Source organism: Ceratina calcarata, unplaced genomic scaffold, assembly GCF_001652005.2.
Source record: "Ceratina calcarata isolate Rehan_Ccalc_2016 unplaced genomic scaffold, ASM165200v1 scaffold147.2, whole genome shotgun sequence".
In the NCBI taxonomy this organism is placed as follows: domain Eukaryota; kingdom Metazoa; phylum Arthropoda; class Insecta; order Hymenoptera; family Apidae; genus Ceratina; species Ceratina calcarata.
The window spans coordinates 968,475-982,151 of NW_017135881.1; the positions used below are offsets into that span (position 1 = coordinate 968,475).

General features: G+C 43.4%; 1 protein-coding gene across 1 annotated transcript in view; it reads left to right on the forward strand.

Moving 5' to 3' along the window:
• Positions 1-13,659, forward strand: part of RhoGAP102A (Rho GTPase activating protein at 102A) — a 21,085-nt gene extending 7,426 nt beyond the window's left edge. The window contains exons 3-12 of the mRNA XM_026819326.1: positions 377-493; positions 4,244-4,425; positions 8,010-8,252; positions 8,485-8,635; positions 9,196-9,386; positions 9,611-9,837; positions 10,142-10,253; positions 10,537-10,864; positions 11,047-11,332; positions 11,742-13,659. Of these exons, the coding sequence (XP_026675127.1) occupies positions 377-493; positions 4,244-4,425; positions 8,010-8,252; positions 8,485-8,635; positions 9,196-9,386; positions 9,611-9,837; positions 10,142-10,253; positions 10,537-10,864; positions 11,047-11,332; positions 11,742-12,078 (2,174 nt within the window). The 3' untranslated portion in view covers positions 12,079-13,659. The remainder of the gene's footprint in view (positions 1-376; positions 494-4,243; positions 4,426-8,009; positions 8,253-8,484; positions 8,636-9,195; positions 9,387-9,610; positions 9,838-10,141; positions 10,254-10,536; positions 10,865-11,046; positions 11,333-11,741) is intronic.
• Positions 13,660-13,677: the final 18 nt, after the last annotated feature.

Below are 13,677 nucleotides of genomic sequence, written 5' to 3' on the forward strand. Positions count from 1 at the left end.
GTCTGATTTCTTTTTAATTATAGGAAATACGTTTTTCTAAGGTACATAAACATTTGGGATTGACTGTATAGCCAATACATCCTTAAAGTATTAATTATTACATTATTACTTATATTATATTCATACTATTAGAAGGCTGCCACTCGAAAATTAGTTGAGATCCAACCTTAAGATTTGAGTATGATATTTTTGAAGGTATAAATTTTCGAAAAATGCAAAAAGAAATCGACTTTTTTTAAATTTCACAATGGGTAGGCCCCTTAATGCACCACCTGTATATCTCGTAAATAATGATTCGATGTTAAACAGTAAAGTAAATGTAGTTTGTACACCCCGTTTATGTTAAACAACTTTATCGTTTTGTTTCTGTCTCCAGAATCGCTCGGCAGCAGTTCCGTTGTCACGAAGCCTAAGAGAAGAGCTCATTTGCTCAAGAGGAAAGCTCTCACCACCGGCTTCTTCGACAACAAGGGAAAAGATGATAAGGATAAGGGTGAGTGATCAAACAAATTATCTATATTATGTACAAACCAGCAGAAGTTTGTTGAGTCTTCGAATAACGCGACGTTTCAGTTAAGGTCGCAAGATGCACGTACAAGTGCGTTAAAGACGTATGAAATCTGCAATTTTTCCCCACGGTTTTCCATCAATAGAAATTCGCTCCTAGAAAGTGTCAATAATTAAACGCGGTAAATTAAGTACGCAGTTTAATGCACGGAAAGATTTATGAAGCGTTTATTTGTTTGGAAAATAACTAGTTCAGCTATTTTCAGGTGCGATTCTGTTTGCGAGAATAAGTGGTGGCTGTAGCAGCTAGTGATTCTATCATTTTATGTATGTACGTTTACCACACACATCCCCTACGGACGTAGTACATAGTATACTGTATTTCAATCTAGCAAAGACAAATATTATGATTGGGACAAATTCCGTCCGCCTCGTGCCACCTCATCTCCAATTCCACCGCTAATAATTGCGTAAATTGACAACAAAGACTGCTTCCACTCGTTGAAAATACATACGCTCATAGTATACACCATTTACGCATTGTTCAAACAATATATGTATTTCATATCGCGTGATACGCGTGACAGGAAGATTTTCGAGAGGAATAAATCTTCACATTTTCCTTATACAAATGAATCCTCCTCCCCTCTGTCCCTCTCCCCTTTCTCTCATCGTACTCTTTTCTCTTCTTTCCTTTTAGTAAAATGAAACATTAAGCTGTTCTTACGCCCTCGCAGTGTCCCCTCTTAATAACGTCCAAAGCAAACATGGTTGAAAGCTGTCTTTGAGAATTGTTAATTTTCGCGGTTGGACATTGCGACTTACTATACGTTCATCGCGTATGGGTTTTATACATATAGTACAGTTCAGTTGTCGATCTTCTGTTCTGTTTGTGAAGCACTCGTGGGAGGATAGAAGTTACACGTGGAGTTGGAACGAACGGCCAAAAAGCGCTGACGCACGTGTGCATAACCGCGAGATAATGTCGCGGTGTTCGCGTGTTTCTGCAGACTGGAATTTTTTACAGTTGATCGATACCTGCGGAGTTTCCAAACCGTTTCTATGGATACTTGGTATCTCCGCAGAATTCTCTACACACTTTTCACAGTTCATTCATTTTTATGACCGTTAATTCTATTCCTAAAAAAAGTTTCTTAACATTGTAAACGTTGTCCAGCTTATAAAGCGTTGAAGGTCTAACTGTGACAAGTTAGACGCTCAGTTTCCACTTCACTTTATTTCAATTCGCAATTAAACTCGAGTACTCATTGAATTTCAACAGCGACGTACTCGAGTACTCATTGAATTTCAAAGGCCGCGTTTTCACACGTTCAATGCATTGCGTTGCACACGAACAATAATTATTATTCCGGGCTTTCCACCTCGGTTGGGAAAGTGGAGACGGGGAAAGGCAGCCGCTGTCGTATCCCCATGTGCTCTAACACCGCGCAGGCAACAGCGGCCAGCGTGGTATGAGACACAATTTCGCTGGATATAATTAGCCACGGGGTGCTCGGTGGCAGTGCATATTTCCGCATATACCGGGTTTATTTGCGGTTCGCGCCGGATACGAGTGCCTCGAGGACACCGGATGTCATGTCAATCGGGAATGGGAATGGTCGTAACGACACGGGGTCGTGAACACTCCGAATCCTCACTCCTTTCCTTACTCTCTTGGAAACGTGTGTTGCAGGAACGCCAAGTTCCTACGTTTATTTGTTATTTGTATTTACGTCGTGTGTTTCACGAATTTTCTCTCATATAAATTCAAAACAAAGTGACAATTTGATAATGTGAAAAAGACTGATGACTTTGAACGAACAAGGCCAGACCTAATAAAGCAGCCGGAAAAACAGTGATTGTAAATATTGTCGATCGAGTCGGTCTCGTTTTCTAGAAAGCTTAGCAGCGTTTAATCATCGAAGAGAACTCTCGAAAATTCGATGATACAATTTCCTGCGCGACCCATGTGTTTGCCAAATCTCTCTTTGCCAATAAAACCATCCATGAACCATTTTCTTCGTTCACCACCGCGGAATCGCGAAAACAAACGTCACACCATTGCCGGATCGCAATGTCGAGTCACCAAAATCGCTGATCAGCGTCCACGATTCAGAGCCTCGCAGAGCAGGGCATGGATGACCCGGCGCGTAAAAGACACGTGTGCGTAGCTCACGTGTTCCGAACGTGGCAGCGCTCTAAAAGAGAACGTCATTTAAGTGACGTCCCCTCGTATAATCGAATATGTCAGAGTTTCGCGCGGTAGCTTCCTCTCTCTCTCTCTCTCTCTTTCCATCTCGACGTAGTCCCGAAGCCAGCTAAAAGCCGAAAGGCAACAAACCATGTCTCTATACTGGTCCGATTATAGACCACAATCTGGGCCATCCCAGCCTTTCCAAACGAGCACTCTCTCTGACTCTCACTCTCACTCTCATTGTGGCAGGAACGTCGACCGCTCTCAGGAACCCGACAATGGACCTAGAGCACACAGCCTTTTCTTGGAAGTCTCAAAATCACCCGCGACACTTTCCCTCTCTACCACTTTCTCTGTGCTTCGCTTCGAAACTCGTTTCATTTCCGTTTCGCTAAGCGCTGAAATCAATTCTCTTCCACTGGTCAGTTGATATTATTATTGGACTACATTTGTTCCACGGTGGCCCTTTATAGATTGGCGTGTTGCTAAAATTATTTTTATGCTTCCAACTTGTTGATTCTGATTTATGATACGTTCCTCTGTTGAAACATTTATGTGAGAAGTGAGAACTTTTAGAGAAAACATTGTTTTCTTACAATTAATATAACGTAAAGTTGTATTCTTTGGGATGCCTAGTTTTCATTCGTCAGACGAATTGACAATGTTTTGTGCGATTGCGATTAATATTCTGGGAAATTAATTAGTGAAGATGTAAGAATAATTCTTTAGAACACATTAGAGAGGGTGATTGTTATTCGCGTGTACATTTGGCAAGCTGCGAGAATCAATTGAGAGGTAGTAAGATGAAATTCGAAAGGTGGCAAGACGCCGTTCCGCGAACTTAGCCGATGGCGCACGGTTTAGTACCGAAAATAAAGCGACCGATGCATTCATGGCCAGTCGGAATATTATCAAACGCGCCACGTCGCTAGAGGCGACTTTAAAGTATGTGCGACGATTCTCAAAGTTTGCTCCGACACATTCTACAAATGAGTCTGTACACCGTGTAAATAAAAATCATGAGAATCCTCCTCCTCCTCCTCCTCGATTACATTGATCGTTGTATTTATACTGTAGACTTGGTTTTTTATATGAAATAGAATTTGAACAAAGGGAAACGTACTTATTGGTTTAACTTGTTACTCTTGTTCGAAGAGAATTTTCTATGAATTGCACAGGCGATTCGCACGCGAGTAAATAAGCCCTGTTTACGCGAATGGGACGCAGCTGACTACTCGTAGATCAGATCGGATCTCCTTCTTGGCCAGTTGATCGAGGCGTTCCCAAATTAAATGATCCGACGTACCAGATTGAAAAATAACGATCCCAATATTCCACTTTATAATTGTCCTAATCCTTTCCTACCAGTATACACTCTAATTTTTCTCGCCATATAAACGGATTTAAGACGCACTGTCCAAAATCTTACTTTGCTGAAAGTTTCACATTTCCAGAAAAATACCGCTGCTGTATGTGTATTGTAACACGAGACAAGAATGAGCCTCGAGACGATCCACGGGATTTTTCCGTTCTTTATTTCAGATTCGGCCGGTGGCCTGGTATTTGGCATACCGTTGTCACAGTGTTTGGAGAACGATAGGATCGCTAGAATCGCTGCTGGTGAGGTCTCGGACGTCGGCTGTTTGTCGAGGAGCAGCAGACACGGCAGCAGAACGAGCTTCACTAGTTTAATCGAACAGACCGTCGCGGCTAAAACCGACGAGGTAAGTAGTCCGACTCTTCTGCTCATTGTACTGCACCCAACTCAATCAACTTAAATATTTTTAACAAAGAGCAGAATAAATGTCTGAACAAACACATTTTATTAACGATCTGTTCAGATGCTGCTTCAAATTTCTAACGATTTCGCTGCGGTTCCTTGTTCCCCGCGGAACACTGTCGCGCGAGCGTCAAGTAGTATAAGTCCGTACACGGTCAGGCGACAGCCACTTACTACTACCATTCCACCTGATACAATCATCAATTTTTTTTTACATTCATTTCTACCAGCAATTTAGAAGGAACACCGAACGGTAAAATTCATCATATTAAAAGTGTATTTCTTCCAAAACATTTCCAACAGCGTATACAGCTTTTTTCTCGTGGCTAGCAACAAAGCGACCTGTCTTCTAAACAATAATGTCACATACCTAGATTCTCGGGCGTAGCCGGTATGAATTTTGAAACGGATAAGTTTTCTCGATCGCTGATAAAGACGCGAAGGGGCTGCTCCCACGCGCGCATGAAACAAATCATCTGTTCCTCATTGACGCGATTTGATCTGCAGACAAAAAATGCTGTCGATCTATTCGACAGAGAATCTAGCTTCTTCCTCGTAGTTATTAGAAAAATAGATAGCATAGATTTCTTTTTAAATATCGCCATCAGGAGTAAATTTTAATGAGAAACTAGATTCGTGTGATTAAGTGGTGACATGATACGAACAATATTTAACTGAAAACTGTTTAAAAGTGTCTTATAATTCTTTCGCGGGATAGAGACTATACAGTTTCAAGCAATTTTTATACGCTCATGGTGTTACGTAGAAGAGGAAGCGAAAGAGCTAGAAGCCTGTCGCAGAATCGGCGGCGAATGCGATCATGAACGGCGTCACGAATTGCGTCAGTGTTGATGAGCGCAGCGAGCGGGGCGTTTATCGATGGCCACTTTGCGAGTGAGGGGCGCGAGACAAGACGAGTCGAGCGACGACGGGCCGCAAGTGGTTATTTTTTGACGGATACGTCAGACGGCGACGACGCCGGCTTCACAGTCCGTTTATCCTATATTCTATCGCGGTGCACCGTGACCGAGGAAACGCGCGCGCGCCTCGTTGCCAAATTCTCATACCGGATTTAAACTAACAGATTCGTGCAATTAAATGCCAATGGGCGACCGCGTAACGTCACGCCTTGACCTTTCTCGATCTAGGCGATTAGAGTCGATGATTGCATAAAGTTTGGAGAACGGTGAGACATTGACGAAACTGGTATTGGGTACAGAAATACGTGTCAAAGTCTACGTGTCTCGGTTTCCAGATTTATTTAATATTCCAAAAATTTTCCGTCAGTTCAATACTTGAAATTATAAAGGCAGTAGTCAGTGAAAGAAAAGTCTATTCTACATTTTCGACTTATTCTTTTATATACGATCATCACCCGGTAGTAACATCAGTTATCGGCCACCCTGTATATCTTTCCGAATCTATTTCTTTTTCCTCTTTTTGAACCGCTACCTCTACAGCGACAGGAAGTAAATGTTTTGATTTCGGAAGCACCGGCGCCACCTGGACAGAGAGCACGAATTTTCTTCTCTCGCTTCGCTCTCTCTCTCTCTCTCTCTCTCTCTCTCTCTCTCTCTCTCTCTTTTTTAACATTTTCCATCCGAGAACATTCGGGCGTTCGGGCGTTATTTTAAGAAAATCGAAGATTCGACCCGCGCCTCTTGATTTACACGATCCGATCTAATTCCCGAACGTTTACATTTTTGCGTATTGATTTTTCGGTTTATGGCGGTCCGCGGAATGATTTGTAGGTGCCCGAAAATTACTTTAACCAGACGCATCTTTGTACTTTGATACGGTGCCGTCTGCCGGTTCATCGCACTTGATCTTTTTCTTATGACGCTCTTCCAAGTTAAATACATGAAGAAATTACATTTAATATAAAACACGTTACGCGAGAACTTTCAGTATCAAACAGTTCAAATATCTTTTTTAAGATAAGAATCCGTACTGCATGGTTAACAACTAAAGCGCATGAAAATTAAGTACATTAATCGTTTCGTATACCCATTCTCTCACGTAGATGTATACAAACGACACGATTTGTTCTCCCTGAAAAGAAAATTGGAATGGTATTCGGAATGTAAATAATTGGAGGGTCCTTAGAAGCTCGCGAACTCGTTCGTGACGCAATCCATTCCGTGTGGGTGGAATGTTCCGAGTCACAGGCCGGATGTACCCCATGAGTTTCCTTCTTCTAGAAGTTCACAGGTTTCATCTAGTCACCATTTGTCTACTGACCCTGAATCGTCTACGAGACAGTACTGTAGAGACTCTTGACAAGGGTTGATTTCACTGTCGCATAAAAAAACAAGTGGTATTAGTAGAGCACAGCTAGTTGTAGCAGCGAATGGTTTTCCAATGGAGGAAGGGAGAGAGAGAGAGAGAGAGAGAGAGAAAGGAATCTAACATTCCAGCCTGAATTCCTTAAACTTTCCCTGGAAATAGACGATATTTCACGAAACAGAGAAGCGTGATTCACGTATTGTGGAAATAGCATCGATTTATCGCGGCGCCAATTACGACAATGCTCGGCTTCCATCTGTTCGAATATATCTGATTTATGTACTATTATAATAGAGAAGTGACTCAGAAATAAAAATTTCTCAAATAGGTTTCAAATTAGAAAAATCATGTTTTCTCAAACTTCTTCGTTACAGAGTAATACGTTAAATAAAGTGAGCATCGATGAATAAAATCGGTTCACATCGATTCAACCTCGTTGAATTTTGAACGTCGCGTCACGAGGCAGGTGAACTTTACTGATAAAAGTTGATGGCCGGACTGGCACGTGCTTAAATAGAACGTAGTAACGTTGCACTTCCCTTCGACGACGTCACGTGTATCTCGCGTCGACGACTGTGACGTCACGGATCGGAGACGCGAATAGAACCGAGACGACTGAGCGTTAATTTTATCCGCGGATTAATTAAGAACCTCTAAATTTTGCAAGATTTTCTGCTGCGGGCAGACGAACGATGATCGCCCATAGGGAACGCGAGGCATTCGTCGAGCACGTCGACGTCGGGGTTCGTGTAATTTTAATCATTTCAAAGGGAAGCTTGTAATCGATCTTTTATTCCGTTCACGAAGAGACAGTCATAAATTTTACGGTTTGATTTAATGATTTTTTTTATGAAATAGATTACTGACAATACTATTCATCACTCCCAATTATGATTTTAATTATCCAGGTAAAAAAAAATCAGAAAAATATGAAACATTATTCTTATTCGCAGCACCTTTTCGCATCCTCTGCACGTCTTTTCGACGAACAACAGCTCATTACGCGCTCTAAAATAATCTCACGCAACACGAGCGCAAATTCCCCGTAAGCTAATCTCGATTTCCGAAGAAACTGACGCTAAATAGTAAAGCGGGCAGGATAAACATTTCCGTGGGATCGGCTTTACGATATAATGGATCGTAGCCTATAAACCATTTTAACGGTCTTGAACAGAGACTCGGATATTCTTCATACACGTGTGACGCGCTGGTCTGACAGAGGCGATGTAAAAATTGTTGCAGGGTGGCTCGTGCGAGTCGTTGTCGTCGAAAGGCGGCGGCGGCGGCGGCGGCGGCGGCGGCGGCACTCTAACTGGAAGTGACTCCGGAGTACTTGAACTGAGCGACAACGGCGGAGGAGGCCCTCCAGGAGAATGGGACGCGGTTCCGGGCGTGGTCAGACAGTGCATCAGGCATCTAGAAAACACCGGTCTTCGGACACTTGGCATCTTCCGGGTGTCGCCTTCTAAGAAGAGGGTGAAAAAGGCGAGTACTTTCACAATGCTTTCACAATGCTTTCACAATACTTCTGTCTGATTGTACCAGTTAAAATTCTTCGCCCCCTTATCTTTATACCAATTTGTTATAAATTATTTGCACATACCACATTTATATTAATCATGAGATCCGGTGCTCCTTCAATCCTTTGTGGCAACACATAATATGAGTACGCAGTTTTGTTTTTTTTTTGAGATCATCGAATAGTTTATCTTTCCAGTTGCGAGAGGATTTCGATTGTGGCCGTGAGACTAAAATCGGGCCTGATCAATGTCCTCACGACGTGGCAGCCCTCCTCAAGGAGTTTTTTCGAGATCTACCCGACCCTCTGCTCTGCAGGGACCTCTACCAAGCTTTTGTACATACACAAAGTAGGTTCAAAATTCATTGTGAGCCACTGTAAGCGGCTTACTTTAAGGATTTACTATTGAATATTCGGTTCTAAACTCGATGCACGCATAAAAAGCGGCAAAGTGGATAATAGACGGCAATCCTCTTATACCGACCAAATCTAACAAATCTGGTTTAGTTAATTTTCGTCGATTTTAATCACGAGCAATAATAATATACTCGTTCTGAAGTAATTGAAAAATATACTGCAAAATCCAAGACGTCCATCTTTTGAGAGAACTGTATCAGTTCCCAGCTGACTAAACTCAAAGGAACCCTTTCAACGGGAAACGATTCTCGTAACTTTCCTTGCTTTCTCGCCCACACCATTCCAACGGTACGAAGGAAATGTTCGTTCAATTAAACGGCAACGTCACGAAAACTGCAAAACACTCGATGAACTCTCGCGTTGAGTCGTTAAGAGGATCTTGTTCAATTTGTCTCGCGAACTTTCATCGACGCTTTTTCCTTTCACGCTCGAATTGACGCTCGAGTCGTATACATATTGTATTCACTGAAAGAGGGCTTCCGTTTCCCGCAGAAATCCGTAACAGGCGACTTCAGCAAGAAGCTCTTCAGCATCTTATTCAGCTGCTGCCCACGCCGAATCGCGAGACGCTCTGGGCACTTTTGAACTTTCTCAGCGTAGTCGCGATGAACAGCGACGATCAAAAGACCGAGACGGGTGAATGGATGCCAGGGAACAAAATGGACACGACCAACCTTGCCACGGTAAACCGAATCTCAATCCTCGACAAGCTGTCCAAACTCCATTGTCGTGAGATTTTATTCGATTACGAGACTACTTTCTACAGTAATATTAATATTAACACGCTAGCATTCGATGTTTTAATTTTCATTTAACGTTTAATGGAAATTGGAAAAGCATTTTGTGAAAAAGATCTTTAGTCTTGCCAGTAAGTAAGACCGAGCATCGTCGAATTCTTCTTCCGAAGGTATTCGCACCGAATATCCTCCACTGTGTCAAGCCCGGACAGAGGTCGGAAGTGTCTGCGGAGAGGGCGGAAGAGAGGATAGACGTAATAAATGTGGTGAGAGCCCTCCTAGAGCACGCGGAGATGTTATTTATGGTACCGGCAGCCCTTCTGGACGAGGTGTATCTCCACATGATGGACACCCATCCGGCCGATTTGGATCTTGCCCTCTCCCGACGCGCTGAAGAGTGAGTGCGCTCGAGCGAGCATCCCCTATCTTTAATCTTCGATCGTGCCACAGTTCTTTTCCTCCCGGTCTTTAGAAAAAATCTCTGGGGAAAAGCTGACAATTCGATTGTTTCGGCACACTTTACTTCGATCTCTGAAGAAAATCTGAGGAAAAGACTGTCGAGATCCAAAATTGTATCTACTGCTCTCTATTTTAATCAAATAAATTCTTAATCCGTCTGAAATTCTGTGGCAAGCAGCCAAGCGCGAACAGAGTTCGCGTGCGAAAGAGACTGACAGAGGGTTTTCCATGGGTTTTCACAGGCAATGCGGGGATGAGGCGGATCCGTGTAGCGAAGCCGAAAATTTCTCGGTCGAGGAGACCCTTACGACGTCACCAACGACCCCAGCCGGAGCGACCATGTCGACCAGGAAGGTAACCATTTCAGATTGTACGAGATATCTCACGGCTATTTCGTAGTATCGCACTGACGTCTTTCGGCCAAGGACAATTTTCGAGATCGGAGATAGTAGATATGGCTCGCTTGTCGATGACGATGCGTCGATTTCATTTAAAAAATTTAAGTTTTTACTGAGGTTTCAGGTTCTAATTTCATTTTCGTACAATCAGAGCAGTCATTTCCCTCGTTCGGTATCGTTCATAGGACAGTTGACAACAATAAGAACAGTAGATCAGAGTATTAAATTTTTGATCAAAGGTATGGACCAGGGAACAATGCCTCCATCAAACGGCCGGTGTGGGCGGAGATATAGGTCCAAGGCCGAGGCGACCGAAGAGGCCGGGGAGTCGGCGGAAAGAGGAAGGCAGGAGTAACAGCGTGGACAGTGGATCTAGCGAGGATCCTGCTGACGCACGCAGACGATCCTCGCCCATGGTGATTACCGCCAGTCTCACTATACCGATGTCCGGAGCGTTCACGTTGAACCTCGACGATCCGGACATTCCTTACATCGAGGAGACGCCTAAGCAGCCTAGTGCGCCACCGAGGAGGCAAAGGCAGCGATCGATTTCCGGTTGCAGTGAAGGTGCAGGTCCTTCGCAAATTCTTATTAAGTGCACAAGATGCGAGATCTTTTCCTAATTGTGATTTGTTTCCCATTCTTTATTCATATTCCCGCAATCCGTTTTTTACGTTTTCACGTTACCATAGATTCTGATGTAATTAACACAAAAAGAGTAAATTGAAACTGAAAATCTGAATTATTAGGCGGAAGACACGGAAGCGATAGCGCCGTGGGATCTTCGGCCACGTTGTCCGGTGATCAGGCGCCAAGCTCTCCTCCGTCATGGGCGTCGTCGCCACCTGCCAGCCCGGACAGCGCGGTCACCGCTGTCTCATACATCCCCGACCAACAGGCCGTCCTCCAAAGGGTGTCGTTCACCACCTCGAGCGAGGTACGTCAGGTGACTAGATCGAGCAGCAATCAGGATACGTCGAGGAGCGCAGCGCCGTACACGCCGAGCATCACGAGTATCGGTGGTGCGGTTTTGAGGTGAGCATCTCGTCCCTTCGAACTATGCCCAGCCTACCTTTCGAATATAGGAACGTTGGCCGAACGATTCCTATTCTGCGCCACCGAACCTGGTATTCGCGCGAAACATTTAGGACGACGGTTCGTGCACCCGACGAAGAATGTAGCACGACGCCTACCGTGTACTACTACCTACAGCTTGACACGTAGCCACTAGCGTTAGAGCATCAAATCGCTTTACGTCGATAATTCATAAAATCTTGGAATTTATTTCAATCATTCTTCTTATATTATTATTATTATTATAATCATTGAGCAGTGAACCTCTATTTTTGCATTCCACAAGGTATTCCGTCTTAGTTTCACAGAGGTGTTTCATCGTTAGTATCGATTCTCGATAATTAATCGGAAGTATCGCGTTGTTGTTCAGGTCGAAGACCGCGGACATCGAGAGGATGCTGCACATCTCGCGGCCGGATACTAATATCACAGCGTCGCAGCAGAGCAAGACTAGTTCCAGTGGCACCTCATCCGAGAGCAAAAAGTACACCAAGAGACGTTACACAGACTCGAGGCATCAAACACGTCACATCCCCGATTCCGATACCCTGGCGGGGAAAAGCACGGTGACGGTTTCGTCGTCGCCCTCGATGTCTTCTTCGGCTACGACGGCCGGCGCGCAGAGTCAACGAGCCGGGGCGCAGCCAGTCTGGAAACGACGAGAACTCATCTCCAGCGCGCCCAAGAACAGAGAGGGATACTTCTGAACGTCCCCGTGGGTGATCGGATCAAATGTCGGAGGATCTTAATGGCTAGTTCCTTTTGAAACTCTGTCAGAAATGCTTCAAGATCGTTTAGTTGAAATTGTGTGTGTGTGTCGATGTTTCAAAAGGTAAAACATTTTTATAAAGCACGGCAGATATAAATGTTCGTCGTACACGATCGAATGGAATACATTTACCGGAATCGTTTATATTGACTGACTGATAAAAAAATTTCTGACAACTACAACATTCTGCCAATCTAAAATCTCGTACTCGTTGCTCAGATTACTTGTGCCTTACGTACACGGATCGATAAAATATTTTACAATTAATTACAGAATAGTAAAAATTCGTAAGGAGAATTTTAAAGACGTAAAAATGACTGAACGTACGATTAGGAAATCGAAAATCGTTTACGAAATTAGACCAACACGCGATGTTTTATAAATCTGCAAGATTAAAGAGATCCGAACGAAGCATGGGATCCGATCGCCAAAGCATCCGTGGAAAATGAAATAGAAAAACAATATACAATTACTGCCGATCAGGCGTGGCCTGGCAAAGTGTTCCTCGACACGTTTCTCGGTTCCGGAAGCCGAGAACCCGTGTGCTCGACGTATCGTATATCGTCGTGGGGTGTCTATTGGTTCCTAGACTACCGTCCTCGCGCTCGTAAAGATCTCCGTGATGAAACGCACGACCCTCTACTTATACACTTCTCTCAATCCCCCTTTTATCGTCGTCTTATCTCACCTCTCGTCTTCTACAATCTCGCGTCCGCGGTAAATCGAACGGGAGGAATTTTCTACCCTAATTTATATGAAAAAATGAGAAATGCAACATCTATCTCTGGTATTCTACAAATGTAACATTCTGTAGTAGCGACACTGCGTTAGTAGCGATTTGTAAATTATTTTTACTATTATTATTATTATTATTATTATTATTATTATTATTATTCACTAAACCGGAAAGAAGGAAGCTTCGAGCGTTGATGATTCGCGAAAGCGTTGCGCTTTTTGGGTGATCGAGACGCCGATGGAATCCTCGATGAGCCAAAGTTAAGCAACAAGACTAGTCTCGAGTTCCTCGAATTCGTGTCGGGCCATTATATCTCTTTAGCCTAGTCTATTCAGATCACAATTTCTCGACCATTTCTGTAATGGCCAACATTTTTTATGACCCCAAATTTTTCTTTATGAAAATGATGCATGGGTAGAGCGAGAAACTGTGATTTAATAGATCATTCTAACTTTCATTCGTTTCGATGGAACGATGAATGTATCTCGTTTCTCAGTTACTAATACTGAACGACGAGTAACGAGGTCCATCGATCGTAGATTATTATTTTTATACAACAGCTTGACTCGACAATTTTCAGGAAAATGAGCTTTTTTTTCTGGGGATTTCTCTTCTATCTCCTTTTTTTAAGAATTGTTCTCTGCGCCCGAGAGGATATCTTTCAAACAGTCCGCGTACTGCCGAGAGGGACGCGTGGCCCGAAAGACGCTCTTTTTATTCGTCATTTAAGTTTTCATTTTCAGTCTTTAAGCTAATAATAAATGAAGATTAATTTTTTTACCATCTTGCCTACGTATTTTA